General features: G+C 42.0%; 1 protein-coding gene across 4 annotated transcripts in view; it reads left to right on the top strand.

Annotated features, from left to right (window-relative positions):
* Positions 1–19,735, top strand: part of LOC121290609 (bromodomain and WD repeat-containing protein 3-like) — a 181,341-nt gene that overhangs the window by 136,727 nt on the left and 24,879 nt on the right. For all 4 annotated transcript variants that reach the window (XR_005945850.1, XM_041211275.1, XM_041211274.1 and 1 more), the window contains 4 exons: positions 3,095–3,156; positions 13,747–13,902; positions 14,046–14,166; positions 15,950–16,075. Coding sequence is in view for 3 of the 4 variants with exons in the window: in XM_041211275.1 (XP_041067209.1) it covers positions 3,095–3,156; positions 13,747–13,902; positions 14,046–14,166; positions 15,950–16,075 (465 nt within the window). In the remaining variant the exon portion in view is untranslated. The remainder of the gene's footprint in view (positions 1–3,094; positions 3,157–13,746; positions 13,903–14,045; positions 14,167–15,949; positions 16,076–19,735) is intronic.

Here is a 19,735-nt window from a genome sequence, read left to right as displayed (position 1 = left end):
ATATTTTTTGTGTCTCTTTACAGTAGAAGGCACAAAAATGTACCTCAAATTGTGGGGAACCAACGGTCTATTGAGTGTGAGGAACTTAAGTAATTAATGTTAGGAAAGAAAGGCTACTGTGGAAATTAATGGACTGAAAGCCTACAAATTCACTGGACCTGACTGTCTACACCTTGAGTTCTTAGAAGTAACTGAAGAGATGGTGGAAATGCTGGTTGTGATCTTTGAAAATTCCCTAGATTCTGGAATAGTCCTATGGATTTGGAGGGTAGCTAATATAACCTTGCTATTAAAGAAAGGAGAGAGGGAGGAAATAGAGAACTACAGGTCACTTAACCTGACATCAGTTGCTGGGAAAATGCTGGCATTTGTTATTAAAGAAGTGGCAACAGTCATTTGGAAAATTTTTTTGATTTTCTTTTTCTAGGGATGTGAACATCGCTGGCAAAGCCAGCATTTGTTGCCCATCCCTCATTGCTCTTCAGCTGCTGGTGAGGCAGAGTCAACATGGTTTTGTGGCAGGGAAATCATGTTTGACAAATTTGTTAATTTTTTTTTGAGGATGAAACTAGCAAGTAAATGATGGGGAACCAGTGAATGTGATGTATTTGGATTTTTAAAAAGCATTCGATAAGGTATCACATGTAAGGTTGCTGCGCAAGATACAGGCTGACTGGGTTGTGGGATTATAGATTAGCGTCGATAGAGGATTGGTTAAAGGACAGAAAACAGTGACCAGAATTGTGGGTCATTTCAGGTGTTGACTGGCTAAAACTAGTGGGGCACCAAAAAGGATTGTTGCTGGTGCCTCAACTATTTACAATGAAGGGACCAACTGTCAATAATTCAAGTTTGCTGATGATCTAAATCTAGGTGGAAAAGTAAGCTGTACAGAGGGCAGAAGGAGACTACAAAGAGATACAGATAGTATAAGTAAGTAAGCAGGAAAGTAGCAGATCAAGTATAATATGGGGAAATGTGAGATTATTCACTTTAGTGGGAAGAATAAAAAAAAAAATTTTAAATGCTGAAAAGCTTTTAAATATTGGTGTTAATGGGAATTTGGGTTTTATTGTATGAGGAAGTTAAAATGGCAAAACAGCAAGCAGTTAGGAAGGCGTGTTGGCTTTTATTACAAAGGATGAAAGCAAAATACTGCGGATGCTGGAAATCTGAAATAAAAAACAAAAAGTGCTGGTAAGACTCGAGGTTTTTTTTAGCATTTTTGTATTTTTATTTATTACAAGAAAATTGGAGTACAAAAGAAAGGAGGTTTCGCTGCAGTTGTGCAGGGTTTTGGTGAGGCCATACCTGGAGCAGTGTATAGTTTTGGTCTTCGTATTTAAGGAAGGGATATATTTGTTTTTAGAGGGGATGCACTGAACATTCACTAGATTGATTCCTGGGATGAGGCTCTCCTACGAGGAGAGATTATGTAGAATGCGCTCTGGAATTCAGAAGAATAAGAGATAATCTCATTGAAATGTATAAGATTCTTAGGGGGCTTGACAGAATTGATAAAAACAAAATTGATGTTGGGAAGCTGTTTCTCTTGGCTGGAGAGTCTAGATCGAGTCTCACAATAAGGGGATGACCATTTTGGACTGAGATGAAAAATTTCTGCACTGAGCTGAGGGTTGTGTTTACCTTCGGAATTTCTACCCAGAGGGCTGTGTATGTTCAGTCATTGAATTTATTTGCGGCTGTCAATAGATTTGTGTACTCTGAGGGAATCAGACAAATGGGGATGAAGCATAAGGTAGATCTGAGTTTGAGGATCAGCCAGGACCATATTACATGGCCGAGCATGCCCGAGTGGTCATATGACCTATTCCTGCTCCCATTTCTTGAGTGCTCTTGTTCAGTCTTGGAAACACTGCCAACTAGCAAGGTGCATTTTAATTGGCTCTCTAAGTTTCATATTAGTAGTGACCAGTTCTTATTTGTAGCTGTTTGATGTGACCCTGTATAAAACAGGGTTGAGGTTGCCTGAACTTGCACAACTTATCCAGCTGGCAGAGGAGTAATTTTCTCAATCCATTAATAGCAGCTTGCATTTATATAGTGCCTTTTAACATGGCTAGAGTGCCAGAGGACATTATACTAACTCAGTTGAGTTCGATTCAACTCCTGGAACCCAAATACTGTTCCCTTGTTTCCTTAGCTGTTTTTGTAAAAAGCTTGTTACTTTCACCGCATTTGTGTGATGACTATTTTTCGGCTCATGGAAAAAGCCCCCTCAAACCTGACATGCATTGGTCATGAGTTGCATGCAAACAGGAATATTTGGCATTCCATTAAGCCAATATTTTTATTCTGGTTTAGCTTTTTGAGTTGTAAACTGAACTTCACTTTTTTAAAATATTTTTTTCCTTTTTTCCTTCCTTTCCCTTGGCCTGCCAGGCCAAATAATTCCCTGATATGAGAGTGCAGACAGCCTACTTTCAGGCTTTAGCCACTCTCCAACAATCAACAAAGAGCAGTATGAGCTGATGCCATGTAAGTTCCTTTGCCTTTTTGCTTCCTGTGGAGCAGGCTGAGAGTAATAATTCATTTTCAAGGAGTTATAGGTATAGTCCTGCCACTCTGACATAGTACATTGTTATTCTATTACTGTAATAAGATTACGAAAGAAATGCTTTATATTGTACCTTGGACCAGCTACCATATGCCAGAGCACTTCACAGCCAGTTCATTACTTTTTATATGTAGTCACTTCCACAGGCAACACAGGAGCCAATTTGTACACACTAAGACCCCAAAGGCAGTTGCAAATAACCAGTTAATTTGTTTTTGTCATTTTGGTTGATGGATGAATATTAGCCAGGATATTAGGAGAGCTTCCTGCTATTTGAAAGAACCTTAGTTAAATGCCTGAAGTTGCCATCTTTTGGATGAAACAATGTAGCACTTCCATAGTATCACGCTGAGAAGCAAAGAATTATGTTTTAAGTCTTGGGGTGGGACTTGAACCTGCAATCTTCTTACTATATCTTTGCACTTTAATGGAGTGAACTAAAGATTCTGAAGTCATTGGAATTTACCAGAATCTTTAATGAATAAACTGTCTCTCTCTTCTATTTTGTCTCCACAGCTGGGAGAATAATGAAATTGAAAGGCTCAGTCCTTGGGATATGGAACCTATTTCTGAAAATGGTAAGCAGCTGAAATTCTTTGATTAAACTTAGTACAAATGCTCCACAAAATTACTAATGAGAAACAGTTCCATTGCTTCGTTCCAAACATTGATTCATTTCACAGTGATGTTATTTTATAGGTATACTGTTCACGCAATGTCCTAAAAAGCTTGATTTTTCTTTTTAGCAAACAATCTAAGTGATATGAACCAATATATACAAGAGAGAAATAATATTCATTGTTCTAGGAAGAAAGAACTTGCATATGCAGTGCTTTTCATGATCTCAGAGTTATTCATTGCCAATGGAATACATTTGAAGCTTACAGTAGATACGGCTGTTATGTAGGGGAACTTGACACCCAGTTTGCACATAGCAAGATTCTGCAAATAACGATGAGATAAATGATCTGTTTTTGTAGTGTTGATTGAAGGACAAAAGTTGTGAAGGACACCAGAAGAATCTAAGATCTTAGAATCTAAGCAAAATACTGTGGATGCTGGAAACCTGAAACAAAAACAAAAAATGCTGGAGAAACCCCGCAGGTCTGACAGCATCTGTGGAGAGAGAAACAGAGTTGATGTTTCGAGTCCATATGATCCTCCTTCAGAGCTCAGAGGCCGTACGGACTTGAAGCATCTACTCTGTTTCTCTCTCCACAGATGTTGTCAGACTTGCTGAGTTTTTCCAGCGTTTTCTGTTTTTGCACCAGAAGAACTCCTCTGCTCTCATTTATCATGGCATATTTTGCAGTCACCCAAGAGGGAAAATAGGATAAAAGCAAAATCTGCGGATGCTGGAATCCAAAACAAAAATAAAAATACCTGGAAAAACTCAGCAGGTCTGACAGCATCTGCAGAGAGGAATACAGTTAACGTTTCGAGCCAATATGACTCTTCAACAGAACTAAGGAAAAATAGAAAAGTGGTGAAATATAAGTTGGTTTAAGGGGTTTGGGACAAGTAGAGCTGGATAGAGGGTCAGTGATAGGTGGAGGTTACCAAAAGATGTCATAGACAAAAAGACAAAGAGGTGTTGAAAGTGGTAATATTAGCTAAGAAATGTGCTAATATGTGACATTAAGGGTAGAAAGCAGGATGAGCAAGGTACAGATAGCCCTAGTGGGGGTGGGGTGGGGGGAAGGGATCAAAGTAGGCTAAAAGGTAGAGATAAAACAATGGATGGAAATACTTTTAAAAATAATGGAAATAGATGGGAAAAGAAAAATCTATATAAATTATTGGAAAAAAGGGGGATCGGACAGGGGGTGGGGATGGAGGAGAGAGTTCATGATCTAAAGTTGTTGAACTCAATATTCAGTCCGGAAGGCTGTAAAGTGCCTAGTCAGAAGATGAGGTGCTGTTCCTCCAGTTTGCGTTGAGCTTCACTGGAACATTGCAGCAGGTCAAGGACGGACATGTGGGCATGAGAGCCGGGTGGAGTGTTGAAATGGCAAGCGACAGGGAGGTCTGGGTCATGCTTGCAGACAGACCAAAGGTGTTCCGCAAAGCGGTCACCCAGTCTGCGTTTGGTGTCTCCAATGTAGAGGAAACCACATTGGGAGCAGCGAATGCAGTATACTAAATTGAGGGAAGTGCAAATGAAACGCTGCTTCACTTGAAAGGAGTGTTTGGGCCCTTGGAAGGTGAGGAGAGGGGAAGTAAAGGGGCAGGTGTTGCACCTTCCGCGGTTGCATGGGAAGGTGCTGTGGGAGGGGGTTGAGGTGTAGAGGGTGATGGAGGAGTGGACCAAGGTCTCCCGGAGGGAACGATCCCTGCGGAATGCCGCCGGGAGGGTGAAGGGAAGATGTGTTTGGTGGTGGCATCATGCTGGAGTAGGCGGAAATGGCGGAGGATGGTCCTTTGAATGCAGAGGCTGTTGGGGTGATAAGTGAGGACAAGGGGGACCCTATCATGGTTCTGGGAGGGAGAGGAAGGTGTGAGGGTGGATGCGCGGGAGATGGGCTGGACACGGTTGAGGGCCCTGTCAACCACCGTGGGTGGAAAACCTCGGTTAAGGAAGAAGGATGACATGTCAGAGAAACTGTTTTTGAAAGTGGCATCATCAGAACAGATGTGACGGAGGTGAAGGAACTGAGAGAATGGGATGGAGTCCTTGCAGGAAGCGGAGTGAGGAGCTATAGTCGAGGTAGCTGTGGGAGTTGGTAGGCTTGTAATGAATATTGGTGGACAGTCTATCACCAGAAATTGAGACAGAGAGGTCAAGGAAGGGAAGGGAAGTGTCAGAAATGGACCATGTGAAAATGACGGAGGGGACCTCAGTTTAACTTTCTCATCCAGTAGTAAGGCACTCCCCCACTACCCTACTAGCATTACATATTTCTGTGGACTAATTTTTTTTACATTATAAGTTCATGTATAGTGATATCAGGCATGCCAACCCTTAGGCTGGAGAAAAATAACAATAACACCTTTAGCCTAGTAAAACATCCCAAGTTGCTTCACAGGAGTATTGTCAAACAAAAATTGACTGAGCCACATAAAGAGACAATTGGACAGATGGCCAAAAGCTAGGTCAAAGATGTTAGTTTTAAGGAGAGTCTTAAAGGAGAAAATAAATATAGAGATGTTTAGGAAGGGAATTTCAGAACTTTGGGCCTTGGCGGCTGTATGCATGGCTGCCAATGATGGAGTGATTAAAATCACGCATGTTCATGTGACCAGAATTGCAGGGCACAGATATCTAGGTGGGTTGTAGAGCTGGAGAATACAGACAAAGGGCAGGGTAAGGCAATGGAAGGGTTTGAAAGCAAGAATCAGAATTTTAAAGTCGGGCGTTGCTTGACCAGAGTTTAGATTAGAGTCTTAAAAGAGATAATGGATGAGTGTTATGGCACAACTGATGTTAAATTCTGAGTTGTTTCAATCCCGAAGGGAAACTTGAAACAACTGCCATAGCTTCTTATGCGGTTTGTGTAAATTTCGAGATGCATGCCTTGAATTCAGTAGCAAAAGACCACCAAGTCTTACATGTTTTTACAATACTAGGTTAAACATTTATTAATAGGAGAAATGATTTTAAATACATACATAGATCTACAAATTACTACTATGATGACTTCAAAACCCCCTAACCAATCTAACTCCCAGTTATACTTTGCTAAGGCAACTGTAAGACGCACAGATTTTAAAAGACCCAGGCAAAGAAACAAGTCAAATTCAAAGTGATTTTCTTAGCAACTTGAGGCATAGATAATGAAGGCTTTTCACACTTGTAAGATCTTAAAATGCCTACCCTTACATTGTCTTTGCTTCTTTATACATGTTTCCCCCTTTGAATGCAAATTCCCATTGTTTCACTATGTCTTTGGACTTTATCTTCCTGATAATAAAAAACTCTCCTAACACTAAGTTTTACCAGGAACCTTGGGGAAAAATAAACACACTGTTTCTAAACTTCACCTGACTAGGTGACACATTTCACTCCTCCTTTGAAAACAATCTAGTCTGGTTTATTTAAAAATGCAAATTGCTTTTTACCGTACATTCTAAACTTCCCCCATGTTTACATCAGAGCCTTCAGACCAGTTGCCCTTAATCCAATTAAGTCTCTTACACACGCATAAACACATTCCACTATTACTCTATTTTACAATAAATTCTAATAACATTATGAGAATTATTGTATCTTCCTGACAACATGCTGGCAATGATTTTCCAAAATCTTAGATTCGGGAATGATCTCATTAGGTTAGAAGTTGGCAAATGTTACACTCCTTTTCAAGAAAAGAGGGAGAGAGAAAACAGTGAACTATAAGCCAGTTTGCCTAAAATCAGTTGTTGGGAAAATGCTGGATTTATTATTAAGGAAGTCTTAACAATGCAGTTAGAAAAGCATAGTATGATCAGAACAAGTCAACATGGTTCTAAAGGGAAATCCTGTTTGCCAAATTTATTCGAACTTTTTGAGGATGTAACTGGTAACGTAGAGAAAGGAGAACTGGTAGATGTAGAATACCTGGATTGCAAAAAAACATGCAATAAGGTGCCACACAAAAGGTTAATAGGCAAGATAAGGGCTCTTGGAATTGGGGGTAATATTTTAGCATGAACTGAGGATTGGTTAACGGATAGAGAACAGAGTGGGCATAACTCAGACTCAGTAGACGTTTACAGCACAGAAGGAGGCCATTTAGCCCATCTTGTCCGTGCCAGTCAATAAAGATCTGCCTACACTAATCCCATTTTCCAGCACTTGGCCCCCATAGCCCTGGAGGCTACGGCAACGCAAGTGAATATCTCAATACTTCTTAAATGTTACGAGAGTTTCTGACTCAACCACCCTTTCAGGCAGTAAGTTCCAGATTCCCACCACCCTCTGGGTGAAAAAATTTCTCCTCAATTCTCCTCTTACTCTTCTAGCTCTTGGCTTAATCTATGCTCCCTGGTTATTGACCCCTCTACTAACAGAAAAAGTGCCTTCCTATCCACCCCATCTATGCCCCTCATAATTTTATACAACTCTATCAGGCCTCCTCTCAACTTTTCCTCCTCCAAGGAAAATAACCCCAGTCTATCCAATCTTGCCTCATAGCTCAGACCCTCCAGCCCAGGCAGCATCCTGGTAAGTCTCCTCTGCACCGTCTCCAGTGCAATCACATCCTTCCTATAATGTGGTGACCAGAACTGCATGCAATAATCCTGTTGTGACCTAACCAGCATTTTATACAGTTCCAGCATAACCTCCCTGCTCTTGTATTCTATGCCTTGGCTAATAAAGGCAAGTATCCCATAGGCCTTCTTAACCAACTTATCTACCTACCCTGCTACCTTCAGGGACCTTTGGATATGCACACCAAGGTCCCTCTGATCTTCAGTACTTTCCAGGGTCCTACCATTCATAATGTAACCCCTTACCTTGTTAGCCCTCCTCAAGTGCATTACCTCACACTTCTCTGGGTTGAATTCCATTTGCCACTGCTCTGCCCACCTGACCTGTCCATTGATATCCTCCTGTAATTTACGGCTGTCCTCCTCACTATTTACCTCCCTACCAATTTTCATGTCACCTGCGAACTTCTTGATCTTGCCCCCTACATTTAAGGCTAAATCATTTATGTACACCACAAACAGCAAGGGCCCCAGCACCGAGCCCTGCGGCACCCCAATGGCAACAGACTTCCAGTCGCAGAAACATCCCTCTACCATCACCATCTGCTTCCTGCCTGTCAGCCAATTTTTGGATCCAGCGTGCCACTTGGCCTTGGATCCCATGGGCTCTTACTTTCTTGACCAATCTGCCATGAGGGATCTTATCAAAAACCTTGCTAAAGTCCATGTAGACCACATCAAATGCATTACCCTCATCAACACTGCTGGTTACCTCCTCCAGAAATTCGATCAAATTTGTCAAACACAACTTTCCCTTAACAAATCCATGCTGACTATCCCTGATTAATCAATGTCTCTCCAAGTGCAGATATATTCTGTCCCCTTGGAATTCTTTCTAGTAACTTCCCCACCACTGGCCTGTAATTTCCTGGTCTATCCCTTCTTCTCCTTTTTTAGTAATGGGACATCTTTAACAGTCCTCCAGTCCTCTGGCACCTCACCTGTGGCCAGGGAGGATTTGCCAGGGCCCCTGATTTCTCTTCCCTTGCCTCCCTCAACAGCCTGGGATACATCTCATCCGGGCCTGCGGATTTATCCACTTTTAAGGCCGCTAAACCTGCTAATACCTCCTTTTTATGTTAATTTCCTCTAATATTTCACAGTCCTTCACCCTGATGTCTATACCTGTGTCGCCCTTTTCCATTGTGAAGACCAACGTAAAGTATTAATTGAGGACTGTATCTACGTCTTCCGGGTCTCCCCACACGCTACCTCTATGCTCCCTAATTGGCCCTACTCTTTCCCTACTTGTTCTCTTGCTCTTTATATATTTAAAAAACCCCTTTGGGTTTTCCTTTATTCTACCCACCATGCACTTTCTCATGCACTCGTTGCTTTCCTAATTTCCTTTTAAGTTCCCCCCCCTGCACTTTTTATACTGCTCTGGGAACTCTGCCATATTGAGCCCTCGGTATCTACCATTAGCTTAATCTTAACCTTTATGTCCCTTGACTTCCAGGGTTCTGTGGACTTGGCTCCCCCCCTTTTGTCATTACGGGAACATATTTGTCCTGTACTCCCGCTGTTTCTTCCTTGAATGCCTCCCAGTGCGCTGACACAGTTTTATCTGCTATGGTCACTACCTCCTAAATGCTCCCCTACTGATAAGCTTGCCACCTGGCCGGGCTCATTTCCGAATACTAGGTCCAAAACTGCTCCCTCCCTTGTTGGGCTTTCTGTGTACTGGTTAAAAAAGTCCTCCTCGATGCGACTTAAGAATTTTGTTCCCTCCCTACCTTGCACACCAAAACTTTCCCAGTTAATAATTGGGCAGTTAAAATCCCCTGTATTACTGCCTTATTATTCATACACTAGTCTGAAATTTGATTATATATTTGATCCTCTGCCTCTCCCTGACTGTTTAGGGGCCTATAGTACATAACCAACAGCATGGTTGTCCTTTTGTGTTTTTTACTTCTACCCATATGGCCTCATTGATGATCCCTCCAAGATATCATCCCTCCTCACTGCTATAATTGATTCCTTGATCAATATTGTGAGTCCCCCCCACCTTCTATACCCCTCTCTATCTTGTCTGAATACCCTATAACCAGGAATGTTGAGCTGCCAATCGTGCAGTTTTAGCTAAGTCTCAGTCATAGCTATGATATCATACTCTTGCATGCCTATCTGTGCCCTCAGCTCATCTGTCTTATTCCTCAGGCTCCTTGCATTAAAATATATTCCATTTAGCCTTTCTAATCTCACTTCTTTCTTATGTAGCCTGTTTCCTCTGCCTTCCAGACTCACTTACTGGTGTTTTAACTTCTAATTTCATCTCCCCTTCTCTCCCCTCTGAACTGCTTTTCAGGATCCCAACTCTCTGCCAATTTAGTTTAAATCCGTCCCAACAGCATTAGCAACCCCCCCCAGGAGGATGTTGGCTCTGTTCCTGTTCATGTGTAACCCATCCATCTTCCCCAGAAACAGTCCCAATGCCCCAGGAATCTAAAGCCCTCCCTCCTGCACCACCTCTCCAGCCATGCATTCATCTGCTCTAACCTTCTGTTCCTATATTCACTACTGCATGGCACCAGGAGTAATCCAGAGATTGCTACCTTTGAAATCCTGCTTTTCAATTTCCTACCTATCTCCCTAAAGTCTGCTTGCAGGACCTCATTTCTCTTTCTTCCTATGTCATTAGTCCCAACATGGACCACGACCTCTGGCTGTTCACCCTCCCCCTTCAGAATGCCCTGCAGCCGTTCCGTAACATCCTTGACCCTGGCACCCAGCAGGCAACATACCATCCTGGAGTCACGTCCACAGCCGCAGAAGCACTTATCTACTCCTCTCATTAGAGAATCCCCTACCACTATTGCCGTTCCACACTTCCTCCTGCCCTCCTGAGCAGCTGGACCTACCACAGTGCCATGGCCTTGGCTCTGGTTGGCCTCCACTGAGGAACCGTCACTCTCACCATTTTCCAAGGCCGAAAAACGGTTTGTGAGCTAGATGCACTTGGGGGGGATTCCCTCACTACGTGCCTGGTCCCCTTCTTCTGTCTGGCGGTCACCCATTCCCTCTCTTAAGCTGCAGGGTGACCACGTCCTGAAACGTGCTATCCACAAACCTCTCAGCCTTGTGAATACACCATAGTGCCCCCAGCTGCCGCTCAGATCCAAAACCTGGAGCTTGAGTTGTTCCAGCTGGAGGCACCTCCTGCATGCATGGTCATTCAGACTGCCAGAAGTGCCTAGGATTTCCCACATATAGCGCAGGATGTGCAAATCAAGGGACTGAGCTCCCCAGACATATCTTAACTAAATAGAATATGGAGCTTTGCTTTTATTTTACCCTTACTCTTACTTGAGTATAGACTAGATGCTAGATCCTCTAGATAGACTAGATGTTCTAGGTGCTGCTGACTGCTTGTCCCAGGGTCCTCCTCTCAGACTCTCCTCTAGTTGCTGCTGACTGCCTGCCCCTGGGTGGTCCTCTCGCATGCAGTGAATAGTGGAGTGCCGCAAGGATCAATGCTGGAGCTTCAGCTATTTACGACGTATGTTAATGACTGAGATGAAGAGATAGAGTAACATAACAAAGTTTGCTGATGATACCAAGCTAGATGGGAATGTAAGCTCTGGGGAGACGCAGAGGCTGCAAAGAGATATAGACCGGTTGGGTGAACGGGCAACAAGATGGTAGATGGAGCACAATGTGGGGAATTGTGAGGTTATTCACTTTGGCCGTAAGGATAGAAAAGCAGAATATTTTTTAAAAGATGTGAAACTTGTGTTGATGTACAGAGAGACTTGGCTTTGCTTGTACAAGGAACGCAGAAAGTTAGCATGCAGGTGCAACATGCAATTAGGAAAGCAAATGGCGTGATGGCCTTTATTGTAAGGAGATTGGCACACAAGAATAAAGAAGTGTTGCAATTGAACAGGGTTTTGGTGAGACCACATCTGGAATACTGTATTCAGTTTTGATCTCCATATTTAAGAAAAGATATACTTCCATTGGAGGTGGTACAGCAAAGATTCTCTAAATTGGCCCCTGGGGTTGAGAGAATTGTCCTATGATGAGAGACTAAGTAAATTGGGCCTATATTCTCTGGAGTTTAGAAGAATGAGAGGCAATGTCATTGAAACCTACAAAACTTTGAAGGGGCTTGATAGAATGGATGCTGAGAGATTGTTTCCACTGGTCAGGGAATCTAAAACAGGAGGGCACAGTCTCAGCGTAACGGGCCAATCATTTGGGACTGAGTTGGGGAGAGATTACTTCACTGAAAGGGTTGTGAACCTTTAGTACTCTGTACCCAGGAGAGTTGTGGATACTCCATCGTTGAATACATTTAAGGCTGGGATAGACAGATTTTGGTGTCTCGGGGAATGAAGGGATATGGGAGTGGGTGGAAAAATTGAGTTGAAGTCCAAGATCAGCTGTGATCATATTGAATGGTGGTGCAGGCTCGATAGGCCATGTGGTCTACTTCTGCTATTTCTTTTGTTTCTGTGTTAGAGGTTGGATTAGGTACCACTCTTCCATGTCATCTGAATGGATTGGTTTGATCATGGAGTGTTCTTGATGTAGCTGACCTATGTTCCAAATAAAATAAAGGGTATATCTGCTCAGCAGTCCTAGGATGCTTGTTCACTTAATGATTTGTATTTTCCATGTCATGGTGATAAGATCACCTACATGGTTTACAGATTTTGAAAAGAGTCAGATTTTTAAAAGGTTTTATTTTCAAGTCAGGAGTAATAAGTTACAAGTCTAATTTCTGTATTCATTTTAGTTTTGTAGATTTCTTTTGGAAATAAGACTTAGGATCAGATTTTCGCTGTTGAGTCAGGAAATTTCCCAACGAAACTAAGCGAATATCCCAACTCAACAGACTCTCTTCGGTTTAAGCAGTCCCAGGAAGTAGGGATGGGATGGAGCTGGGCCCACCTACCCTGGAAGCAGATCCTGAGCAACCGTGGGTGTGGCGAGTGCCGAGGTTAAAAGACTCACTTCAGTTTCTTGGGGCTTGGTCTCAGTTGTTTTAGAAGCTGTTAGGCCCTCTAGCCCTCATCCCTCACACACCTTCAACCCCTCCTACTCAGCCCCCATGCCCCCTCCATGCCATCTAATGCCCTCTCCACCTCCTGTGGCCACTCTATGCCAACTCATATCCCCATGTCCCATCTGTGCCAGTTCATGTCCCCTGCCATGCCCCCTCAATCCTCCACAGTTACTCACCCACTATCAACCTTGACTTTAGCAGCAATGAGGAGATCAAAAAAAACTTCAAATAATCTAGCTCACTCATATATTCGTAATAGTGAAAAAAAGCTACCATAGATGAAACCCACAGCTTTCAAATTTCCTTAAGTGTTAAATCTCTTATAAAAACAAACAAATTTCTATTCAGATCCCACATCAAAGGCAACTAATCCTTCAATAGCGAGTAGAAGATTGAAAAACATCAGATCGTGATACTTAAACAGATCTTATCTGCCTTCAAGAGCGTTTACGTCAACATTCGTGACCCCTATACTGTAGGTTAAGGTCATTGGACCAGCCAAAATGTTTGAACTCAGCACTAAGTTCAAATGGCCTGACTGAGTTTGGGCATCCCAACTCAGTGAAAATCTGGCCCTTAGTCTCCATGACATGTTTTTCTGCTTATTGACTGTGTGGGCATCATGAATGATTTCCAACATAAAAGATCTGAAAAGGCTGCTTCTTCATTCTGTTTCACACCAATCTCTTCACTCCATGAACAAGATTATACATTTTGGATCATATGATGTGCGGTTCTACTTGGAGTAACTGCCTTGTTGCTGTGCTCTCAAATGGAGTATTGGTAGGAGGTGTGGTGAATATACAAACCATATTACATGCTTAAAAGAATTGAGGTCAAGTTCTCCTAGTGAAAGCTGCTTTATTTGACCCTGTAAGTTTCTGATAACTGTCTTTGACTTAATTTTGTTCCATTCTACAAGTAGTTATTTAAGTGTCCTTTTATGCTACTGTTCAAATTGCAGCTGAATATCCTGATGATCCTAGTGCTGGTGTTCCTGTGACTGTGGAAGAGTTAGAAGCTCTGCTCTACAAACCTCAAGAGGGAGAGTGGGGAGAAAGATCACGAGATGAAGAATGTGAACGTATTATAAGGGGCATTGATGACCTTCTGACACTTGGTGGGTTCACTAACTGCATTAGCTTTCTGGACTAACACCTACTTGAAACACCTTTTTGATACTTGATGCAGTGACTTATGCCAATGTGATATCCTTCAGTACTACTGAAAGTAACCTGAAGGGATATGCTGTTTTATTAACAGATATAGCAACTCCCTTTAATGCTCCTGTGGATCTTCGGGCATATCCTATATATTGTATGGTGGTTTCCTACCTTACAGACCTCAGCACCATCAGAATGAGGCTGGTCAATAGATTTTACAGGTATGTGTGTTTTCTCCATATAAAGATAGAAATGTACTTATCACTATAAATAAACTTTTTTCCACAATGGTTAAATATTTAAATCTTGTCTGTAACTAATTATATGAATATGTCAATTGTAAGTAGATCTATGTTTCAGGAAGATTCTAAGGAATGGAAGTTTAACTATGACCATTTATATAAAAAAGCAGAAATTATCTTAACTATAATCAGTTTTCAGAAATCAGTATATGGAATATGTTGACAATTCATGCATTCATTTATTCAAAAATAAAGCATGTATGCTCTTATTAGTTGAACTAGTCATTTAATACTAAAAAACTACGAAGTAAAACAATTAACATTGGGTTACTGAGTATTGCCTTCTCATTAGTGCCTGATGTGAAAGTCTCCTGTAGCAATATTAAAGATCAGTTTGCCAGATTTGCTATGGCCAGAAGCCAGGAATATTGATTCTGCTAAGTACTGTTGGCTGCTGGTCTTGAAGTATCTGGTATTGCTACCTGCCTGGCATGAAATAAAAGTGGCTTATTGTTTGTCTTTTCCGTTATGGCTTGAGTGAAATAGCAATTGTGCACTATTGTAAAACAAAGACTCTCCATGGCCTAGTAAGATAATAACAGTATGGTATTGAGATCTACAGACTAGAAATGTTCCAGCATTGTCCTCTAGTCTGTGGAGTAGCTAATTATCAGCAAGGCTTGTGATGGAGAAACTGCAATGTGTCTGTGTCTTTGGGCTATAAGAGAAAATCCTTAAGATTTCTGTGCCTGATTGCTATCCAGTGTGGATACCAGGTAAGGCCAAAATTGGGTTCGTCACGATTTCTCCCCCAGCCATGAAAATGCTGCTAATGCTTTTTAAACTCACCTGAGCAATGACCATTTGGATAAAATATTGGCTGTTGTTTGAGCTGAATTGTAGCTTTCAGGAAAAGAGAAGAGAATAAGAATGGAGAAAAAGGTGCAATTCTTTCTAATGCTTAATGAGTATTGCATTTTCTTTGGGGGGATGGGGTTAAGGGAGGTAGAAGGAGAGAGAAAAGATGGATGAAATTACTGTCAAGACCACAAATGATTGAGTGTGTCTAAACTTTTGCTAGCCCAGCAACTAAACAATAAACTGGGAAGATGTAAATTAGAAGCCTTAAACTGGAATCCCAGTCTTGATTGGCACCTGTTCTTAGCATCCCCCTGTAAATGAATTTTGTCAGTATTAGCTAGATTGCCTGAGGAAAGAGGAGAAAAAACTGACTTAACATTGGGGATTTTATATTTCAGTGGCTCAAGAATTCCTCCTAGCAGCTCTGCTGACAAGTTGTTTTCAAAACTCATATGGAGTTTGCTGTTAGCTGGGCCAACTTTGGAGAGTGATTTTTGTCTCTTTATATAATTGCCAAACACTGAGCCATGAATTCCCCCAATATGTAGTTACCATTATGATTTCACTTGCCTTGTTTGGATATGAAATTAGGGAGGTTTTGTACTCTACACGTAATTTTTTAGTCAAGAACAATCATTGAGACTTTCTGTGATAAAATAATTAATCCAAATTAATTAATGGTTGCTGCTGGTGGAAAAAGTCTCTGCTTCACCACATATGTGAAATATTCAATGATCGACGGCAGTGGCCCCACATTGGTATTATGTATATTAAAGAAAAGTACTTGGAGTCTGTCATTTTTGTAATATATATTTGCATCCTGCAAAGAAATTACATTGTAGTACTGTTATTACTGAGACTTTGAAGCTGATATCTGTATGCCTTGTGCTATAATTTGCAGGAGGATTAGTGCACTTGTGTGGGAGGTGAGGTACATAGAACACAATGCAAGAACTTTCAATGAACCAGATAGCCCGATTGTTACATCAGCGAGGAGAATCACTGACCTGCTTCTAAAGTTCATTGAGTGAGTAACCTCATTTTTTTCCCCCAGAGGGATAAAGTTCAAGTTTTACCGTAGCAAGTATGAAATTGAATTCAATAATGTAATCATTTATGAACTAGCCCCAGAAAGTAATTATGAAAGCAGTTGGATTGTCATCTTCTCCTTAGGCAGCCTCTCTGGATCCAAGGATAACCTGCTTCCTTCCACTCCGATATGATGCCCCCTGAAATGACTGATAAGTCCAGTGTACGATCTGCAGGGCATGTGTGCGCACACGAGTGCAATCTGCATACTGGAGCACAATGACTGAAGTTGAAGTGACTTTGGTTTTGAATTGAAGGTGGCATAGATTGAACAGTTTCCTCTCTGTTCCGTAAATTATCTTCATGCTTGTGGGTAGTTTGCTGAAGTGAGGTGCAGTACAGTATTGTAGTGAAGAAGATTGGTGCTATGGCACAGCGTTGTTTGGCCCTAGTCTTCACTGAAATATTTGAGTCTATGGTAGTTCCATTGGTGAGGATTGTGGCTTGCATGTCTTCAGGAAGTAGGCAGAGGATGGTTACAAATTTCCAAGGGCAACGAGATTTGAAATGGATACTCTATAAGCTTTCATGGTTGATAGTCAAAGGCTTTTGTGGGGTCAGAAAAGGCCATATACAGTGGTTGATGCTGTTCTTTGCATTTTTCTTGCATTTGCTGCACTTTGAAGATCATACCTGTGGTGTGTCTCGATAGGCGGAAACCACACTGTGACTCCGGAAGGAGCTTTCTAACCACTGGGAGGAGACGATTGAAGATCCTTGCAATGGTCTTTCCTGTGGCAGACAGCAGGGAGACTCTCCTCTGTCGTTATCACTGTTAGACTTGTCTCCCTTCTTGTACATATATTCACAATCACGGTGTCCTTGAGGTACCCTGGCATGCACTCCTTTCCCACATGAGGGATGTGAGGTTGTACATCCATACCAAGAGTGTGTATCTGCTGTGTTTCAGAATTTTGGCAGGGATTCCATCTGCTTCAGCAGCTTTGTTATAGGGGGTATTGGGGCCATACCTTCAATTGCCCAGGCCCCAAGCTCTGGAGTTCCCTCCCTAAACCTCTCTGCCTCTGTACCACATTTTCCTCTAAGATATTTCTCTCCTTAACTAAGCTTTTGTTCATCTGACTTAATATCTCATTATGTGGCTTGGTGTCATTCTTTGTTTTATTATGCTCCTGTGAAGCATTTGGATGTTTCATTACATTAAAGACACTATATAAATCTCTCTGACCATGTACTCTCAGAAAGCGAGGAGCTTGTTCTTGCACATGGTTTCAATTTTGGTGTGCCTTCATCCCAAATCAAACGGGAAGAGGTATTAGCTGAGTTTGAACTCCTCCTCTTCTCCCAACTATTCCACCACAAACCAGCGGCCAGTGAAGATGCTGAATTTTTGAAAGCGTGCCTAGCTGATCTAATGCGTGCATATTGTGAGATTCCGAGTGACCTGTTGAGTTGACAAAGGGACGGGAATAGTCATCCTTAACAAGCGTGACTATATCAACAAAATGCACCCCATTCTTAAATTAAATAAAGGTCTAAATTAGTATCCATTGGATCTGCCGTGCAACATGACCGGACAGCCTTGCTTGAAAGTAAGCTAAAAAAAGCTTGCTGGACTTGTGTAAGAGCGGTGAGCTACTACATGATATATGTGACAGGGTTCGTCCTCACAGTTCGCTATGTCCGTGTATGTATGGGCTGCCCAAGACATGAAAAAGTGATGTCCCTTTACGCCCCATTTTATCTATGACCGGTTCTGCACAACATGCATTGACGAATGGTTGGGCGATTTGTTACAACCAGTTTTGACCAAGTTTTCCAGATACACGGTGAAGGACTCCTTCACGTTTGCGAAGTCCATTCAGGGCTTGCATATCGATAGCAATGCTGTGTCCGTGTGCTCATTTGATACATGCTAGCCTATTCACTTAAGGAAGCCATAGATATTTGTGCTCCAGCACTATATCATGGTGATCTGGACCTGCCAACTTTGTGTGAATCAGTATTCATTGAACTTATGAACTCGGCAACTCACGCAGTTAATTTCAGTTTTAATGACACCATGTTTGCCGAAATAGATGGTGTTGCCATGGATACCCTCTAGGCCCAGCATTCTGTTGTGTTCCATGAGAATAGTGTCTTCGATGGAATGACACCTGACCTACCCCCTCAGATATTTCCGATATGTGGATGATACGTTTGCTATATTTAAATCTGCAGCTGTATGTAACACTTTCCTTACATATCTTAATGAGCTCCATCCTGTGCTCAAATTCACCTATAAAATGGAGCAGTCAAATGAACTCCCCTTGATGTACTAGTTGAGAAATCTGCCAGGGGATTCTCTACCACGGTCTACCGCGTACATACCTTCACTGGTCAACAAACGCATTAGGATTCTTAGTTTCACACGCTATAAGATTGGTCTTATTGGCAACCTTGTAAACAGGGCCAGAGCCATTTGCTCCCCATGCCAGCTTGATGCTGAAATAGGGCAAATCAAAGGCATCCTGCAGTATAATGCCTACCCTGATCAGATCATTTTGCACTATATATCATGCAAACTCATGAACAGGTCTAAGGCCTTAACTTTCAGCCCTGAAAGGTGTCCAGTATGCCTCAGGTTACCCTGGAAGGACGAGGTATTTCAAACATTTGAGCAACAGGTGAAGCTAGCTGTTTCATGCTGCTTCTATGTAGCAGCAACACTAGTGGTATTTGCCACTAGCAGGATGCCGCCATCAAGCCAAAAAGACGTTCTACCGATCACACAAATGAGTAATGTGGTATATGAATTTCATTGCCAATCAGTGTGCTAGGTATGTAGGCCGTACATCCCAAAGACTGGTGGATTGTACCAAACAACATGTCCCAGCCACTGTTGGCAACGGGCAGGGTACCGACCATAGCCATCCAGCCCGTGCTTGCAAAACTCAAAATCTAGTGTTCAACATTGGATGTGATCCGAGATTGGACAAATTTGTCAAATAATCCTCAGTGTGCTAAGAATTATGCTGACAACCAATTTAAGATTGACAATTGGGCTCGCAATGTGGCGCACTTGCGTGTACTGGAAGCTACATATGTTAATACACAGGGCCTCTTTGCGGACAGAAAAAGCATGTACATACACTGCACCTGTTTCAGCTATAGAAAATAAGTGACAACCATTCACTGACTCATTCCTCTGGGCAATGCCTTGACCAATCAGGGTCAGGCTGCCTGGTTTGAATTTCAAACAATGCTTAACTGTCAGCCATCATCAATGGTGCATTCTCCATGGTAGTACCGCTTGCCAACCAATCAGCACTCTCTTCACATGACGTTATAAATTGTTTTTTTCCCCTTATATTGGTATTCTTGCGAGTGTCCTGCTGCCTGCAAGACGAAAAGCTTAGACATGCCTCTCTTTTTCAGTAATACTATATTTAAATTATTGTATTGTGTGAAAGGGTGGCTTTTTTGATGTAGATGGCACTGGCAGTGTTGCTTTAATTATCCGTTTCTGAACAGAGTGACTTTTTAGTCCCCTTTATAGCATGGATTAGAAACATGTGTAGGTCAGCTAGGGTATGAAAAGCAGGTTCCTTTTCCTGAAGGGCAGAAGCAAACCAGTGGGCTTTTATGATGATCATTG

Source organism: Carcharodon carcharias, chromosome 18 (genome assembly GCF_017639515.1).
Source record: "Carcharodon carcharias isolate sCarCar2 chromosome 18, sCarCar2.pri, whole genome shotgun sequence".
NCBI lineage: Eukaryota > Metazoa > Chordata > Chondrichthyes > Lamniformes > Lamnidae > Carcharodon > Carcharodon carcharias.
The sequence above is the reverse complement of the archived record's forward strand: the minus strand, read 5'-3'. Positions and strand labels throughout refer to the sequence as shown.